Source organism: Callospermophilus lateralis, chromosome 18 (genome assembly GCF_048772815.1).
Source record: "Callospermophilus lateralis isolate mCalLat2 chromosome 18, mCalLat2.hap1, whole genome shotgun sequence".
Classification (NCBI taxonomy): domain Eukaryota; kingdom Metazoa; phylum Chordata; class Mammalia; order Rodentia; family Sciuridae; genus Callospermophilus; species Callospermophilus lateralis.
Window position 1 is genome coordinate 51,183,677 of NC_135322.1, and position 19,833 is coordinate 51,203,509.

The 19,833-nt window shown below is 35.8% G+C and overlaps 1 protein-coding gene across 1 annotated transcript in view; it reads left to right on the forward strand.

The window, feature by feature from the left end:
* Window positions 1–16,420, forward strand: part of Cyb5b (cytochrome b5 type B) — a 33,904-nt gene extending 17,484 nt beyond the window's left edge. The window contains exons 2-5 of the mRNA XM_076837794.1: window positions 303–431; window positions 1,312–1,341; window positions 11,814–11,842; window positions 16,063–16,420. Coding sequence (XP_076693909.1) covers window positions 303–431; window positions 1,312–1,341; window positions 11,814–11,842; window positions 16,063–16,153 — 279 coding nt within the window. The 3' untranslated portion in view covers window positions 16,154–16,420. The remainder of the gene's footprint in view (window positions 1–302; window positions 432–1,311; window positions 1,342–11,813; window positions 11,843–16,062) is intronic.
* Window positions 16,421–19,833: the final 3,413 nt, after the last annotated feature.

Sequence of the window (19,833 nt, forward strand, 5' to 3'; positions counted from 1 at the left end):
ACTGAGCTACAGCCCCAGCCCGACCTCAGTGTTTTTGAAAATCACTGACCACGCTGTAAGTTATTGGTCAGTTTGCACTTGTCTTATCTTTCCTAACAATAATACCCATATTATGCAGTTTGGGCCAGAATTTGATAGAAATTATGCTGCTTTTTTCTCATTGCATCTTTATAGGCACACAATGTCAATTTGTTCCATTACTCCCATTTAAGGGAGAGAAGAGGAAGGAGGACAGGAAAGAAACTTAAATAGGTTTTCTTTTCAGACACTCCTCTGTTCAGTAAATAATCTTTTTCTTGTAGCATCCTGGTGGAGAAGAGGTTTTGCTAGAACAAGCTGGTACAGATTCAACTGAAAGCTTTGAAGATGTAGGCCATTCCTCTGATGCCAGAGAAATGCTAAAGCAGTACTACATTGGTGACGTCCATCCGGTAAGAACTATTAGAGGGCTAGAAGCACTTGTGCAGAGAAAGTGACGCAACAGCCATAGAACTGCATGAGAGAAAGAATTATTAAAATAGAAATTCATTTAACCGTTCATTAGGCTGACTTTTCTCCATTATCATCCTGCCTTAGAGTGCAGCTAATAGTAACTTTGAAAAGCTAAGGGAACTGATTTTGGATTATTTTTATTGGTTTTTTGATTATTGTATTGTAGTTAACAACATCTGCACTTAAAATAGGTGTGGTTGTTTTTACAAGTTCCTAGCTAAAAAGGTAACTAACTACAGACTTTTTTATTGAACCCAGAAAAGCTTAACAACCGAGCAATATCCCCGCCCTTTTTTATATTTTATTTAGAGACAGGGTCTCAGTGAATTGCTTAGAACCTCATTAGGTTGCTCAGGATGGCTTTAAACTTAAATATCCTCCTGCCTCAGCCTTCCAAGCCACTGGGATTACAGACATACACCACTAGGCTTGTCATCTATGGACTTTTAAGCCTTCCAGACATACTATTCTAACAGGAGACCCTGGTATGTTAAGGGTGGGGTGCCATTCCTTTTTTTCAGACCTGTAGGTCTCCTAGAGAATTCTCTGCCTGACAAATGTAGTCTCATGTTTCAAGGTTAGAAACAAGCACATAGTAAGAGTTCATTTGGGTATTTCTTTTCTTTTTTTTTGTTTGGTACCAGGAATTGAATCCAGGGGGGCTTAATCATTGAGCTACATCCCCCAGCCTTTTTAGACAGGCTCATGCTAAGTTGCTTAGGGCCTTGCTAATTTGCTGAGCCTGGCTTTGAACTTGAGGTTTTTCTGCTTCAGTCCATTTGGATATCTCTTAAAACATTGTTTTCCTCTTTTTAACAGAGTGACCTTAAACCTGAAGGTGGTTACAAGGTAAGATGTCATCTGATTTGTCTTTTGTATTTCAAGTGTTTATAGTTCTATTTATTCAAGTAGAATTGTTTTGTTTTGGTTTTTTTATGTGTTTGTTTTTCCCAAGCAAAAATTCTATTTTTCAGGAATTTGGATTCAGTAACTCTCAGGAAAAATGAATAGCTGGGTCTTACACAGTAGGAAACAGTTTGCTAATGCTTCTGTATGCTTTCTTCTTTTTTTTTAAAATTGCAACTCCAAAGTATGCCATGTATAGTTTTGAAAGAAATTAGTTTATGGATTCAGTTATAGAAAAGTACTTTACCCATGCCTCATTTAGAACAGGTGTAAATAATTGCTTCTGTCGGAAAAAGAATTTTCTTTTTCAAGTTACTTATCTTTTTATCTTTCAAGTTATTGAAAGAGACCTCTCTGTTCCTATTTCCCAAGTTTTTATTTTATTTTTGTTTTAATATTTATTTTTTAGTTGTAGTTGGACACAATACCTTTATTTTTACTTATTTTTATGTGGTGCTGAGGATCGAACCCAGGGCCTCACACATACTAGATAAGTTGCTCTACCACTGAGCCACAACTCCAGCCCACCCAATTTTTATTTTAAAAAATTTTATTTTGTAGCCTCAAATAGACTCACCCCCTTAGCAGTTATTTACTGATTTTAGCAAAAACAAGATTAAATACTTGAGTATTTGAGAACCTTAATGTGCTCTGCATGACATTCTAGGAAGAAAGTATGAAAGCATTTTCTGCTTCCCACAAGCTGAGTACTTCCAACTCCCGTATTCTCTTATATTTCCCTTGACTCCTGTCCTTTAGGTAATTGTTAGTCCACCCTGTGATTTTAAAGGGACAGCATTGTAGATGCTACTTGGAACATTATGGGCACCATACAACCTCCCCTTGTCCTCTTTCTAGCTTCTTATACCATTCCTCATTGAACCATAATTACCGAATGAGATTGACACAGCAATTAACTATGTCCTAGACATAAGAATTTTTTCAATTGAAGAGATCGCTTACTTGGCAGTTGCCGTCTGTTGCCTTGCAATCCAGAACATTTATATAAATTAACTCCTCTGTCTTGCTATACTGTAGTACTCTGAACTATTGAGTTGTTTATGAAAGGGGAATTCATAATACTGGAGATTCAACTCAGAGTCTCTCACATGCCAGGCAAGTGGCCACTGAGCCATATCCTCAGCTCTATTTTTTTTTTTTTTTTGGCAATACTGGGGATTGCATCCAGGAATGCTCTACTCATGAGTTATATCCCAGTCTTTTTTATTTTTTAATTTTGAGATAGGGTGTCACTAAATTTCCCAGGTTGGTTTTGAACTTGCAATCTTTCTTTTTTTTTTTTTAAAGAGAGAGTGAGAGAGAGAGAGAGAGAGAATTTTAATATTTATTTTTTAGTTATCGGCGGACACAACGTCTTTGTTTGTACGTGGTGCTGAGAATCGAACCCTGGCCGCACGCATGCCAGGCGAGCGCGCTACCACTTGAGCCACATCCCCAGCCCAACTTAAAATCTTTCAACCTCAGCCTCTGGAGTAGCTGGGATTACAGACATGTGCTACTGAACCTAGCTCTTCAAACACATTTTAAGCACTGGTGGTGTGTGTGTTGTCCCTCCTCACACATGCACTACCATTCTTGAATCTTCACATGTGGTATTAAGGTAAAATTTGAACTAAGAGTGAGCTTAATTATTATATTGAATGTATCCAGAAAAATTTAGAGGTCAGTATTTGATCCAAGGAATACTCCCATTTTTATAAGAGATACACCTCTATCTAAGAGCCATAACCCATTTCTGCACAAGCCATGAGACACCCTTTATATTAAGGTAGCAGGAAAATATTTTTGCAATTACTATGTCTAGAAGTCTGTAAATTGCTTCTTGTTGCTGTTTTTCTTTCTTTGGTAGTATAGTTAGAACCATTTTTCAGAATGGAGAGCAGTGTTCCACATATTCTGTTTCTTGTAGTACCTAAATTGGATTCCCATGGAATGAACATGAAAATACACATAAAACATGTATTTCTTGAGTTTCCACTACTGCTGGTTCAAGAGCTTTGGACATGGGGTTTGGTAATTTGCATTTTAAGTAACCCAGATGATAAGTAAGAAAGCACCAAACATTTTGCTAAATGATAAGCCTATCATTTCTTATGAAAATCTAAGAAATTTTAATTCTCTTCGTGGAAAGCATTGTCTGCTTTCTGCGGGTCAAAGAACTAATTAGAGATTTGTTAGCTGAATTGTAACTGTTTTAAGTACAGGAAAAGAAACCATTTCAGCTCACTTAAATTCTGTAATAAAAGAAGTCTCCAAATGTACATTAGCTCCTTCCTGGGTTAAAGAATGACTAAAGGCCCGGTTGACAAGCCTATTTTCCCCATGTCACTTGTACCCAAGGGACATGTCTCTAATAAGTAGAGTCAGGCTATTGTGTGTTTCTAGCCACAGTGCCGCATTTTTGATCGGGCAAAGGAAGCCTTTTGGAAACTTTTCAAGGCCACCTACATAGACTTTCAAAGAGTCTTCCAACCTGATTTCAGTTCCAGGAAGAAATTCTTGATCCTTCAGATTTCTTTCTTTCTTTCTTTCTTTTTTTTTTTTTTTTTAGAGAGAGAGAGATGAGAGAGAGAGAATTTTAATATTTATTTTTTAGTTTTCGGCGGATACAACATCTTTGTTTGTATGTGGTGCTGAGGATTGAACCCGGGCCGCACGCATGCCAGGCAAGCACACATCCCCAGCCCCCAGATTTCTTTCTTACACAGGTTTAGGATGTACGAATCTCTCTTCTTCATTTTTCTATCTCTGGTTTAAACATTCACGAAGAAATGGAAATGAAGTTGATATTAATTACTTTCCTTTTTCTTCATTCAGGGGTGAACCTCTGTGAGGAAGTGATTTTTCTTTAAGCCTACTAAGAGGAATCTTCAGCCTTATGGGCTTCTGTTTCTGTATGTCCTCTTTGTAACACACTCTTTCCTTAGGAAAAAAAAATACCCAAAATGTTGCTATTGCAGAGGATAAATCAGGAATCATTTCCTTGTTTTTTTTTTTTTTTTTTTTTTTTTTTAAGAAACTACCTTTCTTTTGCTTTTACTACAACACAGTCAATGGCCACCATTGTTTTATTGTTAGGTAATAATTCCTGAGTTGAAAGTCCTGAAATATAAAATTTTAAAAGCTTAGAAACTCACAGATCTTGAACCAAGTCTTTCTTCCTTACGTCAAAGATAACTTAGAAGAGTTTTGTCTTTGAATATCTTCCTTGCTGGATTAACTCCCGTGCTGAGAAGTGTCAATCTTCTCCTTGCATTTGACTTTTTTTTTCTTTTTTTTTTATTATTTGTTGTTCAAAACATTACAAAGCTCTTGACATGTCATATTTCATACATTTGATTCAAGCGGATTATGAACTCCCATTTTTACCCCGTTTACAGATTGCAGAATCATATCGGTTACACTTCCACTTTTTTACATACTGCCATACGAGGGTATGTTGTATTCTGCTGCTCTTCCTATCCTCTATTATCCCCCCTCCCCTCCCCTCTTTGCATTTGACTTAACGTTTTTTTCTGGTCTACTTTTCGTTATGGAAGCTCACCTTCAAAACAAATTTAGAGGGTTTTTGGCTCAGTGGTACAGCACTCGCCTAGCAAGAGTGAGGCACTGGGTTCTATCCACATAAAATTTCCACATAAAAATAAATAAATGAAAATAAAGGTATTGTGTCCACCTACAACTAAAAAAATATTTAAAAGAAAAAATTAGTGCCAGGCATGATGGTACATGACTGTAATACTAGTGACTCAGGAGGCTGAGGCAGGAAGATCACGAGTTCAGAGCCAGCCTCAGCCACTCAGTGAGGCCCTAAGCAATTCAGTGAGTTCCTGTCTCTAAATAAAATATAAAAAGAGCTGGAGATGTGGCTCAGTCATTAAGAGCTTCTGAGTTCAATTCCCAGTAATAAAATAATTAATTAATTAAAGATAGTAAATATCAATCTATAATTATGTTTAAAGGCAGATATAGTTTTTCCCTCCTCATGCTGATTTTTCTTGCAAATAGTTTTCTGTCATATAATGTACAATACATATATAACATTTTACCTCCTCTTTTATGAAAGAAATACTTAAAATATACGTCTTTTATGAAAGAAATCATTAAAATATACATCATTTATAATTATGAATGTAGTTAGTTGGTTACTATATTAGTTCATTTTCTGTTATAATAACAAGATACCTGAGATTGGGTACTTTATAAAAAGAACAGATTTATTTAGCTTATAAGTCTGGATGTTCAAGGTGATGGCATCAGAATCACCTTGTGGTGAAGTCCTCTTGGTAGAAGTGTAAGGGGAGGGGAGGGGATAGTAAAAGAAAGAGATGGAGAGAGTGAGATCATATGGCAAGGCAGAAAGCCAGAGAGGCAGATCAGGACCCTCATGAGAACTCCATTGATCTCTTCCAAGGGTATGCCCCCAATAACCTACGGATCTTCCATTAGGACCTCTACTAATGAGGAAGAAGCTTCCAATACGTGAACTCTTGAGGGATACACTCAAACCATTATTCAAATTAATAGTAGTTAGATTAAACTAGAAGTTTACTTTTAAGAATTCTTTAATATTCCTATCAACTTCCTATCCAATTTTTTAAAAGTTTAGAATGGGCGTGCAGATGCCCTTTAGATGAATAGTGCTTGCTGTTTACCGAAGAACTTTGGTTGTTTCATCGTTCTCTCTTTGTTTGTTTTGTTGTTGTTTTTTATTTTGGTTTTGTTTAATTTTGTTTAGTGTTTTCCTGATACTGGGGATTGAACCCAGGGGTGCCTGACCACTGAGCTACATCCCCATCCCTTTTTATATTTTATTTAGAGACAGGGACTCGCTTAATTGCTTAGGGCCTCACTGAGTTGCTGAGGCTGGCTCTGAACTTGAGATTCTTCTGCCTCAGTCTCCTGAGCCACTGGGATTACAACCATGCACCACCACACCTGCTACTCAATTTGCTTTGAAAATTATTGAGACAGGGCCTCGTGAAATTGCTGAGACTGACCACAGATATAAGATCCTCCTGCCTCAGCTTTGGAGTTACTGGGATTACAGGCAAGCACCATCAGGCCCAGCTCATTGTTCCTTGTTTTGTCTGACATTTGTGTTTTGTAACATATTTTTTTTAGAATAAAGCATAGAATGTCATTGTAAACCCACTATTATAAAACAAAATGCCCTGTCAAGAATTATACAAAGGATTAACATCATTTTGGGAAAGCTTTGTTTAGAAATGATATGTAGTTTTGCACAACAGGGATTAAGGAAACATGCTTTTCAAAACAGCTGTCCAGTGTTATAAGTTTTTTTTTTTTCACTTCTTAAGTTTCAAAAGAAATCATTCTGGGCTAGGGTTGTGGCTCAGTGATAGAGCGCTCGCCTAGTGCATGCTTTTGGCCCTGGGTTTAATCCTCAGCACCACATAAAAGTAAATAAACAAAATAAAGGTATTGTGTACAACTAAAAAGATAAATATTAAAAAAAGAAACCGTTCTGTGAGTGTTACAATTTTTTTCTCCACGAATGTGTTGCGTATCTTAGACAATAGGTTCTTAAGAGGGCTGTATAGAAATTCGTTTCATGGAATTTTTTTGTTTTTTAATTTTACCTTACCTACAGGGAAATTTTTTTTTTAAGAGAGAGAGAGAATTTTTAATATATTTTTTTTTTAGTTTACAGTGGACATAACAGCTTTATTTAATTTTTATGAGGTGCTGAAGATTGAACCCAGCGCCCCTCGCATGCCAGGTGAGCGCGTTATCGCTTGAGCCACATCCCCAGCCCAGGGAAATATTTTTTACATAACCAGACTGACTCAGGAGATATAGTTTGCAAGGCAGTAATTGTTAAACTGTATTCTCATCCAGAAAGAAATGGTTTGTAGTGACTCATATATTTTTCTAAGAAGGCTGTCCCCAAGATTTATACCACAGGATCATAGTTAGAACTATAAAATGTTGAAATCATGTACTTTTCTTTTTTTTTTTTTAAGAGAGAGAGAGAGAGAGAGAATTTTTCAATATTTATTTTCTAGTTTTCGGCGGACACAACATCTTTGTATGTGTATGTGGTGCTGAGGATCAAACCCGGGCCGCACACATGCCAGACGAGCGCGCTACCGCTAGAGCCACATCACCAGCCCGAAATCATGTACTTTTCAGTTTTCCAATGTTTTAGGTGTGAGATACAACTAATACTAAAATTCACGTAGTGTTGGTTTATGGTACAAGGTCTATGGTATTAATGGGAGTAAAATCCATTCTTGTATGTTTGAAACCAAAATTCCCAGTCTTTTTTCATAAGTTAACTTTTGCCTACAGTTACTGAAGTGTTCTAAATCTAAAACTATAAAAGACCACCCAAATGTCTATTAAATTTTCTAAAGGTGTTCTGTGGCTTAACATTGCTTCCTCCAATTTTATATGCTTGGAATCTTCTTGAAATAGCAACCATCCACTTTAGGGATTAAAATATAAATTCCTTATACGCTTTATACACCTTGTATTTAAGCTTTTGAAAGCCTAAATGTAAACTATTACAGGTTGAAGGTATGATTATAATGCCTTGCCTCTGTATTTTAACACATTATAATTATAATTAGCTCATTCTTTCCTGAGTTTATGTCCTGATGAGAAGGTACACCACATTCCTTAAGTGTGTGTGCGTGCGCTCCTCTCTAATGTTTTCTCATACGCAGAATTTCCTCTGCTGACACCATGGAATTACTAGATATGACATTTCTTTGTCATTTTCTTAACTATGTCAGATTGGATCAGTACTTGAGGTGCAAGACCTCTTGGAAGAGTGTTTGGGAAAACAATCCTTTATAGAGCTGGTGGAAGAGGGAGAACTCAACACATGATAATGCTCCTTCAATCTCCTGGACATGAGAGAATGGTATTTCCTTTCTTTGCTCTTGTAGCCATACATGGTGGCACTTGCCTGTAATCTCAGCTATTTGGGAGAGTGAGGCAGGAGATTAGGAAGTTCAAGAACAGCTTCAGCAACTTAACGAGACCCTGTTTCAAAATGAAAAACCAAAGGGCTTGGGATGTTGCTCAGTGATAGAGTGCCTAACATGCACAAAGCCCTGGGTTCCATCCCCATTACTGCGAAAAAGTTCACATAGATTTTGTTACAATACCTTTGCCTCAGAAAATTGTGTCCAAGGGGTGGGGATACAGCTCAGTATAGCTTACCTCATACCATGGGTTCAATCCCTAGCACCACAAAAAAAGAAAATTGTGTGAAAATAATTAAATATGATGTTAGGATTGAAATTCTTCTAATATGAGCCTTTTATTTTCCAATGAGAAAAATGTTTTAGCATTGACCTGAAAGATACTTAGCCATAATTTCAGTTATGAGCAGCTTTATGCAGTTTACTCAGGTATTATAAAATATTTCCTTTTAATCTACAAAGCCCATCTTTGGTATTTATTTGTATATTAATTTATTTATTTAATTATTTTATGTGGTGATTAAAACCTAATGAATCTTGGGGCTGGGGTTATGGCTCAGTGGTAGAGCATTTGCCTAGTACATGTGAGGCACCAGGTTTGATCTCCAGCACCATGTAAAAAAACTAAATGAACAAAAGTATTGTGTCCATCTACAACTGAAAATATTAAGGGGAAAAAAAAAACCCTAATGAACCTTGAACTTTAGGACCCAGTTTCATCTATTTATTTATTTAGTTTAAAAATTTTTTGTTGCTGGGCTGGGGATGTGGCTCAAGCGGTAGCGCGCTTGCCTGGCATGTGTGCGGCCCAGGTTCGATCCTCAGCACCACATACAAACAAAGATGTTGTGTCCGCCAAATACTAAAAAATAAATATTAAAAAAAAAATTTTTTTTTGTTGCCAATTGACCTTTATTTGTTTATTTATATGTGGTGTTGAGAATTGAACCAGTGTCTCACACATGCCAGGCAAGCACTCCACCAACTAAGCCACAATCCCAGCTCTCCAGTTTTAAACTGTTAATTTCTGTTAATTTTGAGCGAAAATCATAGAAGACTTAAGCAATTTTGTTGTTTGCAAATGCATTCCAAATCTTTGGAAACTAAAGAAACATGTATATTAATTACCTGGTTGAGCTTATGCTAGAACTTTGGGTTTGATCTGCTCTCTTTTAATAATGTCATAATACTGCATTTCTTTCTTTAACAGTTGATTAAAAGTGGGACCACTGTAGTTTGGAATTTACTTGGCTGTCAGTGTTCTAAAAGGAATAGGTGCTTGTTTGTCTTCTCTTTTCTCCAAAATGTTGGGCAGCTTGGCCTTTTTTGCCTTCAGAGATGAATTAATGTTAAAACAAGAGCACTTTGGGGTATTTAATTCAATAAACAATATATGTTTTTAGTTATTTACCATATGTGTTATGGTCTTGGTTCTCTTTTTTTCTTCTTGCTTATTGTGTTATTTAAGGTTCATCCTAGTTAGCACACATACAGGGCTTTTGGTTGTAAAAGAGGCTAAAAGTGTTGACATACAGAGAATCCATTTATATGAACTCTATATGACTTTATGTAATTATAGATTCTACATCTACGTTATATTACTACAGCCTCCCAAACTATAAGATAGTAATATTTTCAAAGATTGACCTGTAATGTGTTTTTTTCATATCTTTTATGGGTACATTATAATTATACATAATGGTGAGATTTGTGTTACATGTTTTAATTAACCCAATCCATATTATACTAACAGAAATGTCCCAGATAATAAAAATCATCAAGTTCTCAAAGAAGTTTGGTGTGTTATATATTAGTGTGGTTTATCTAAAGCCTTTTATTGGAAGTTTTATTTGCCTATAGGCTAATTTCTTTCAGATTTGGGGCATATGTTTATTTGCATAACATTATTTTGTATACAAGAAATTAATACTCACTTCATGGACTGCTTTAAAGTATATCTTGTCCAGTATGTATGATTCCTGGAAATTCTTGGACATTATTGAAAATCGTGATTAAGCAGATTTAATACACTATATACATGCCCTCCATATTTCTACATATTTTCTTTTCTTTTTTTTTTTTAAAGAGAGAGAGAATTTTTTTTTTAAAGAGAGAGTGAGAGAGGAGAGAGAGAGAGAGAAAGAGAATTTTTAATATTTATTTTTTAGTTCTCGGCGGACACAACATCTTTGTTTGTATGTGGTGCTGAGGATCGAACCCGGGCTGCACGCGTGCCAGGAGAGCGTGCTACCGCTTGAGCCACATCCCCAGCCCCGAGAGAGAATTTTTTAATATGTATTTTTTAGTGTTCAGTGGACACAGCATCTTTATTTTTTTATTTTTATGTGGTGCTGAGGATCGAACCCAGCGCCCCATGCATACCAGGCGAGCGCGCTACTGCTTGAGCCACGTCCGCAGCTCCACTTCTACATATTTTTCAAAGATGTTACTTTGAGCGATAGCAACCTACACTAATAGGTTTTTGTCCTCTGGCAATAGGTTAGCAGGACTTTATACTATATAGCTAATTAATGGAATTATTAATTTCACATGATATTTAAATGGAGTAAAAATAATTTTAATAACAATTTTATTGATGATTCACATACCATATAATTCATCTATTTAAAATGTACAATTCAGTGGTTCTGAGTATATTCACAGAAGTGTGCAACCATAATCACGATTTTAGAACAAACTCATTATGTAAACCCTCTGTTCATTAGCAGTCATTTTCCAGTCTGCCCCCTTATTCTTTCTTTCCCACCCTAGGTGTAGGCAATCACTAATCTATTTTTTGCTTCTATTGATTGTTCTGTTCTGGATATTTTTATGTAAGCAGGCTTAAATATGTGGTCATATATGTCTGGCTTCTTAGCTTGACAATTCATCCATATCACATATATTAGTTTAATTGCTAAAGTTTGTTTTAAAGATTATTTTGGTATTTTTCTTCCTTTGAACTGCTGTCTCTTCCTTTTTACTGTGAAATAAACCCTAAGGTCTTTAGTCATATTATTATGATTTCAAAGAGTAAACCAGTTAATTTCTGTAAACCACAAGCAATCATCTGCCTGATCTTAGAGCACTTCACAGTTTATATGTTCTTATCATGTTTTTAGAGAATGTGATCTTAGCTACAGCCAGTGGCAAGCCCAGCTGAACCAGGCCTATCATTGTAACTAAAAAAATTATTATGTTTCAATATACGTGTGTATCATTAGCAAATTTTTTTTACTTCTAAAAATGCTTCATTAGTGATTATTCACTGGAGAGTATCAATATGTTATTAGATTGCTTAAGGTTTCATAACATCAAAATGCATGAAAGATAAAGTTCTGTTATTAGCTACAGAATTTATATAAATATTCAAGAAGACTCAACATGTTGTATTAATCTTTTTTCTTTTTGTTATTTTTGAATATGTGTCTTCTTAAGGATCCTTCGAAAAATGATACATGCAAAAGGTTGGTATCCCATTAAAAGACTTCCTTATATATAATGTCTGACAAGAGATTCTTTCATGAATATTCATGTATAACACACTTAAGAGTGCAGTTTGTCTGGGAGTAGTGGTGTACACCTGAGGATCTTAGCAACTTAGCAAGATCCTATCTGAAAAAAAATAAAACAAAAGGCTTGGGGCATAGCACCTCTGGGTTCTGTCCCCAGTACCAGAACAAAACAACACAAAACAAGACTAGTCTGGGCAAACACAAAATAAGAGTACAGTATGACAGCTAGTTCATTTTTGGTCAAAAGTCATTACAAATTTAGTAGTTCTTTGACAGCAGTAAAATTAATTTTTACAGTTTCAAGTATTTTCCTTTTTTTTTTTTTTTTAAGAGAGAGTGAGAGAGGGGGAGAGAGAGAGAATTTTTTTAATATTTATTTTTTAGTTCTCGGCGGACACAACATCTTTGTTTGTATGTGGTGCTGAGGATCGAACCCGGGCCGCACGCATGCCAGGCGAGCGTGCTACCGTTTGAGCCACATCCCCAGCCCTCAAGTATTTTCAATAATCTAAAAGATTCACACCTTGAGTAATTTTTATTTATTTATTTATTTATTTATTTATTAAAGAAAGAGTGAGAGAGAGGGAGAGAGAATTTTAATATTTATTCTTTAGTATTTGGCGGACACAGCATCTTCGTCTGTATGTGGTGCTGAGGATCGAACCCGGGCCGCACGCATGCCAGACTAGCGCGCTACCGCTTGAGCCACATCCCCAGCCCTCAAGTATTTTCAGTAATCTAAAAGATTCACACCTTGAGTAATTTTAAATCTTATGATGACAGAAAGATGGAGTCATAGTTATTAAGAGGCCAGTATGCAGGAGCAAGTACCTATGAAGTCAGGTCCTGAGTGTGTGGGGCAGTTCATCCTAGCTTGTGACTTCCACTTCACACTTAAGTTTCAGTCAACCCTCACAGGTGCTATAATTATATTTTAAACAGGAAAAGATTTATTAGAGTCATATTTAGGAATTTGGGTTTTCTCAGAAGTTTGCTTACAGCATATACCTTGCAGTATTTTTAGTAAAAGGGTATTATTAGCTCTGAAATGTGTAAATTACCATCCCATAAATGTCTCTACTTGAGATGACTGTGGAATCCTTGGCTTGTAAAGAATCATAGAGATGATGTAATACCGTCTGCTCTGTCTTTTGGAGATCTCAAAGGATTTTAGGCAGAAAATGTCTTTTTTCTTCTATAAAATACCAATTCTTTTATTTGAAGTAAAAGGCATCATATAAAAATACATATTATTGGTAAATTCAGTTTCCTCTAAACTAAAGACTTTGATTCAGCCAAGTACTACATAAAGATTTTGAAAATAGCTGGGCATGATGGCACAGCCTGTAATCCCAGCTATTGAGAAGCTGAAGCTGTAGAATCCAAGTTTGAGGCCAGCCTAGGCAACTTAGTTAGACCCTATCTCAAAATTTTAAAAAGAGGGTGACTAGTACTGGGGATGTATAGCTCAGTGGTAGAGTTTGGGTTCATTGTCCAGTACCACAAAAATTTGAAAATATAGGGATATAAACTTGTAGTTGATTTATGCTATACATAAAACTGATTTAAGAATTATTAATAGAATACATAAAGACTTCTTGCAAATGAAGTTTTTAAAAATTAATAGAATATGAGAAAAAGATTTATGACTTTACAGAAGAAGAAACACAAATATAAGCATATGGAAAAAATTTAATGTCATTTATCACCAAAGACATACAAATTAAAATCATAGGTATAGCTGGACATGGTGGTGCATGCCTTAATCCCAGTGACCCCAGAGGCTTAGGCAGGAGGATCACAAGTTTAGGCCAGCCTCAGCAAGACCCCTAGTAACACAGTGAAACCCTATCTCAAAAAGTAAAAAGGTTTGGTGATAGAGCTCAGTGATAAAGTGCCCCCGAGTTGAATCCTCAGTACCAACAAAGAAAAAGAATTATAGGTAGCCAGGTGTGATGTTATAGGATAATCTCAGCGGATTGGGAGGTTGAGGCAGGAGGCTCAAAGCCAGCCTCAGCAACTTATTGAGGCCTTAAGCAACTCGGTGAGACCCTGTCTCTAAATAAAATACAAAAAGGACTGGGGGTGTGGCTCAGTGGTTAAGTGCCCCTGGATTCATACCCGATACCAAAAAAAAAAAAAAATCACAGATATATTTCACACCTACTAGCTTGTTAAAAATATAAAATTCTGAAAATTAGTAGATTTGGTTAGGAAGTGAATCACTAAGTCTCTTAAGAACTCTTATGGCAATGTAAACGTGTACAATCACTTTGGAAAACAATTTGACATTATCTAGTAAATATGAATAACTTTTAACCCAGCAATTCCATTTCTAAGTATATATTCAATAGAAATATGTGCACAAGCTGGATATGGTGTACTTATTGATAGTTCCAGCTATTTGGGAGGCTGAGGCAGGGGTCACTTGAGACCAGAAGTTCAAGATTAGCCTGGGCAACATAGCAAGACTATATCTTAAAAAAAAGAAAGAAAGAAAGAAAAAAAAAAAAAGAAACGTGACAAGTATACCAGGAAATACATACAAAAATGATGGTAGCAGCATTATTCAAGGTATTCAAATACTGGAAACAATTCACATATTCATGCATTAATAAAATGAATGAATAAATTCATATGTATCTATACAGTAGAATAGTACAAAGAAAAAAAATAAGTGTATCATAACTACATGCAGTAATTACATGCAATAACCTGGATGAATATCCAAAGAAGAAAATTTTATCTTATGGCATGAAATTATTGTTGAATCTAGATCTCCTTTAGTGCAATATAAATGCATTTCCCCTGCTTCTCTTCTCAGTAGCTGTTAAGTAATGGGAAGATTTTATTAGAATTGGTAGTCAACCATTCTGTATTTTGTACTGAAGAGTTTTTCTTCAGAGTTTACTCAAGGTTCCTACCTTTGGACATAGTCTTTCATGGTTGCTCTTCAAGAAGTCTGAATTCATTTCTCTTACGGGGACATTAACAGCCACATTGCTATTACACATGCCATCTTGATTATTTTTTTAAAAGGCCAACATTCTAAACATGTTCATGAGTAGCTTTTTGCTATTCTTCAGTGTACAAAATGCTAGGCATGCTTCGGCAAAGAGAATCATTTTGCCATTTACCTTACTGGTTTTATTGACTTGGAAACCTTTTAATACCAAGTCTGGATATGTCATAAGTTGAGGGGGCAGCCAGGTCATTTGGATCATGGAAGAATTACATCTTAAAATTAGAAATGCTGATAAATTCTATTAAAAGAATTAAAGAGAATTATTACTGTTCCAAAACTCCTCTGAGAGAAGTCTTCTGTAGTACTTCTTAATCCAAGGGTCATTTGTTTACCTCTTTAGAACTATCAATGATGTTCTGTATGCATGTATGTCCTTTAGTTTTAATTTAAGGAATTTTTTTTTTTGAGGTACTAGAATTTGAACCCAGAGGTAGTCTACACTGAGCTGCATCTCCAGCTGTTTTTATTTTTTATTTTGAGACAGGGTCTGACTAAAATGACCAGGCTAGAGTCAAACTTGTAATACTCCTGCCTCAGCTTCCTACACCACTGAGATTATAGGTATGTGCCATCACACTTGGCCATGAGGATTAAGTTTTTAAAATACATAAGAATACTATTTACAGTTAGATAGTGTCACTTCTAGATTTATAATGGGATAGATATATAAATACCTATATATTTATGAAATGTATCTTATTCTTTTTTCCTAAATATTTATAAATATTAATTTAGGCTGGAGGTATAGGTCAATGGTAGAGCACTTGCCTAGCATACACGAGGCCCTCAGTTCTATCACCACCAAAAAAAAAAAACCGAAAAATTTACACTATCCATAGTCCTATAACCCAGAAATAACCACTCTGTCTTTATAGAAATATATGCATATATATATATATATATATATATATATTATATTATACTTTAGGTCTGTTTTTAGCCTCTTTAAAAAAAACTTGCTTTTTTAGTATTGTCACTTCAAATATTTTGGAGTTTTCTAGCTACTATGTGATAAAAGCAGTTAAATTTCTCAAAGTAAATCAAAGGCTCTTGCCTACATAAATATTAAAATGTGAAAGCTGAAAGATAGTGAATGATTAGTATAAAATATTCACAACTTCATTGCTTTTTTTCTTCCTATTTCTAGTTGCTGGGCATATTGGATTTTCCCCGTCATAGGCGCTGTTCTCGTAGGTTTCCTATATCGTTGCTACGTGGCGGAAAGTAAATCCTCCTGAGGAGACCGTGTTGAAGTGTGGGAAACACATCCACTTGGGAGTAAAAATTGGAGACTTGCTGTGAGAGCTATATTGGTGCCCTCTCGCTTGAATCCTGCCAGTTGTATTCTTCCCCCTTGGAGCCAAGACAGTTGACCAGACATCCACCTCCAATCTGGGACCAGTGTCCTTCATCTCTGAGAGCCTTACTCCCAAACTACCTGCTCACTGTCCTGTGTCTTTGCCATGTTTCTTCTCTTCACTTATTTCCTCAGTATCCTTACATTTCAAACATTTGTGTTAACGATTATAATTCATATGTCATAGTGACATTATTCTTTGGAAAAAATGCTTGCTTTCCAGTAATTTGAATGCACATTATACATTCTTACCAAGGCAGCACTCTAATTTTGAAGGTTTTCTTTTCCCATATTTCTTTCAAGTAAATATTTTTTAAAAATTCTCATTTAATTCTATTATCACAAGGAGTTTATTCATGAAGTTAGGTACACATCTGTTAAAACACACTGCCAAATGATCTTGTTCCTTTTTATATTTGTTAAAAGCAGAAAGAACTATGTGGTTATCTCCCTTCCAGGCTAATATAGCTGATAGCTCCTCCCACTCCCAGCCCCTTTTCATTCCAAGGGATGCTGAACAAAGATGTGCCTCCCTTTGATTTCTTGTGGGTGAGAAAAGCCAAAGGAAGGGAGGAATGAATTGAGATGACAGAACCCTGGCAAGTTCAGAGTAATCTTTTGAAAACACTACTTTAAGATAGGAGTTTAGAAATGGCACCAAATCTTCTCTTTGATTTGGCACTAATTTCTAACCATCTTTCTCTTTTTCTACCTTTATTTTATTGATAAAATATTAGTGTATAATTACGTCTGTAGAGCCTACCAGGGATTCTTGCTGCTGTTTTGTTTATTGATTAGCAATTTTTGGTTCCCAGTTTTACACAAGTAAGAAATTTCAGTTTGATCTTTTGTTCGTCCGAGTAAAATAACTTCCATATAAAATGTCATTAGAAAGTGGGAGAGCTGGGGATGTGGCTCAAGCGGTAGCACGCTCGCCTGGCATGCGTGCGGCCCGGGTTCGATCCTCAGCACCACATACAAAACAAAGATGTTGTGTCCGCTGATAACTAAAAAAAAATAAATATTAAAATTCTCTCTCTCTCTCTCCCTCTCTCACTCTCTCTTTAAAAAAAAAAAAAAAACTTAGGTCTTCTAGTTCAGAAGACAGATCTTGTAATTTACTCTCTTTAAAAAAAAAAAGAAAGAAAGTGGGAGATCATGACAAAAGGCAGTTTTCCATTTCATCTGTATTTTACTTCCATGGCTCCAACTTGTGGTTTTGTGCTTTCCATTAAGATTAAAGAATTGGCAGTTTTTTTCCCCTTCCTTGGATGTGTGTTTCATTGAAAAGTAGGTTATTATTTAGAATTATTTAGTATTTCTTATTGGGCCAGGTATTCCCTTGGCATTTTTTACTCCTCTTTCCCCCTACTGCCCTCACCACAAGGAAGCACCTAAATAGATAGTATACTGGCTGTTTTGTGTCAGTAGCTATGGTGATTTTTCTCTCCATTCTTTGAGGATTATTAGTCTGCTTCTGCAAGTTCAAGAAGGACTATAGATGCTGCTCAGTGTCTTCTCCCTCCCTTCCAGTTTGCCTGGTACTTGAGGAGACAGGAAACTGACCAGTAAACCAAGTCTGCTCATACAACTATTTAAGAAAAAGTTCAACCCAGATTTTATATCCTGTGACTTAGCAATTGAATGAATTCAGAATTCATCAAAATAATATTAATCTTTTTCTTGCATACTTGGATATGATATTTTGGAGTTATTTCTGGCTGACTTTTTTTTATATATCTGATATGGGTATAATCAAACTTTTATCTTTAGAAACTATTTGTATTATAAGATGCTACTTTAAGAAAATGCATTAAATATTTGGCTATTATGTAACAAGTAGTATGACTTGATGCACCTCCATTTAAAGACAAGAAAGGGTTGTCTTAAATAAGGATTGGTATGTAATTGCTATAATAATTAAGTTGAATGATTACTTGGAGTGGATTTTGGGGGGGTAGAGGTAAAGAACAAAGGAGTATTGAGGACCTGGAAATGGAATGCTCAAAGCTAATGCTAAGCTAGAAGATAACTTGGATCAATTGTAAAGTATTTTGGCAGTATCTAAAATTGAGTGAAAAACACCTGGCTTATAAGAAATGCTAGAAGAACTATAGTCTTAAGTAAAATTGGTGTTTTTGATATTTCTAGGGGAAACACCAAGACAGTGTTTTTCTATTTCATATTGATTTTTTTCCCCCATTTATATGTGGACTTACTTTTTTACTAAGAGCCAGAGGGTAAAGATTCTCAGACTTTGTCTCTATTGTCCTTGAAATCCATGTAGAACCCAGGGTTTCTTTTGAAGTACTGCTAAATTTTAAAGTCCATTTACTGTATAATTTTGCTGTCTTCATAAGCAGCCAGGTGAAAAGTAGCTCTTGAGTGAGTTTGCAAAAGTTTTTCTAAACTATAAATTATACAGCACAATACCCAAATCCACCCAAAAGGACTTTGGTTTAAGAACTAGATTTGAATTTTCTACACAATCTTGGTGTTAGTAGCTCATGGAATCCCCTCTGAGAGTAAATGGAGCTAGTCCCTGATGGCTGACAGTGTCCCCCTGGGCCTGGGGTGTTCTTCTGTTGGTGTTTTTTCCTGAGGAGGGCCAGCTGCTGCTGCACACTGTACTGTATACATAATGGCTGGTGCATGCAAGGAGGAAATGATCCAAATTTTGTGCTACAAAAATATAGGATGTTAGGGCCCATTCTCCAAAATTTCTCAGCCCCTGACTCTTGGGAGTTGGTTTTCACTTCCAGATGACTTCTGTATTCATAAAGGTAAGAAGGCAATGGGAGACAAAGTGTATATTGTGTTTGAATCTGCTCGTGTGACAGCTTAAGCATAAGCAGAAATCCATTGGAACCTATCATTTGAGCCTGTAGGGTTATTTAAGCAGTTTTCATAAATCTTATATTGTGAAATAAGTACACTGTTGGGTTTATATTCATTTAGTTCTGATGGGGAATAATGGAAAAATGATTTTTAGGCCAGTTGTATCATTCCTTATAGAATCTCATACTTAAAATATCAAGTGAAATCTGCATGGTTAAATTTCATTTTAAGAGATTGAAATGCAGAGCATTAATGTTCTTTACCTTCCACCCCAAGAGAAATGGATTTAGACATGTCTTGTCTCAACAAGAAATCGATTTTTTTTAAACCATCTTGTTTGTTGACAGCTATCACAAAAATATTGGCTTAGTCTCATTTGGGTGCTGTGCTCTGAAAAAGTCCTGTTTAGAATTTGGGGTGCTCAAGGACAGAGATTTCACCAAAGCAGAGGGAGATTTATCAAATTACCTACCCTGTATCCAACATCTTACTTACAAGTTTGAGTAGCTGCTCCTTGCCCACGCCTGTCACCTATGTTTGCTGTTTGGGCAAAACATTATTTTGGTTATTTAACTTTCTTTTTACTTCACTCTGGACTGTGAATGAGTAACATTAACATTCCTTTTGTGTATTCAATAATGGAATTTGTTTACCTATTTTATTTCAGCATATTTTCAACAAAGATCTCTGTCTCTGCTGGAATGTGCACACAGTGAATGTTTG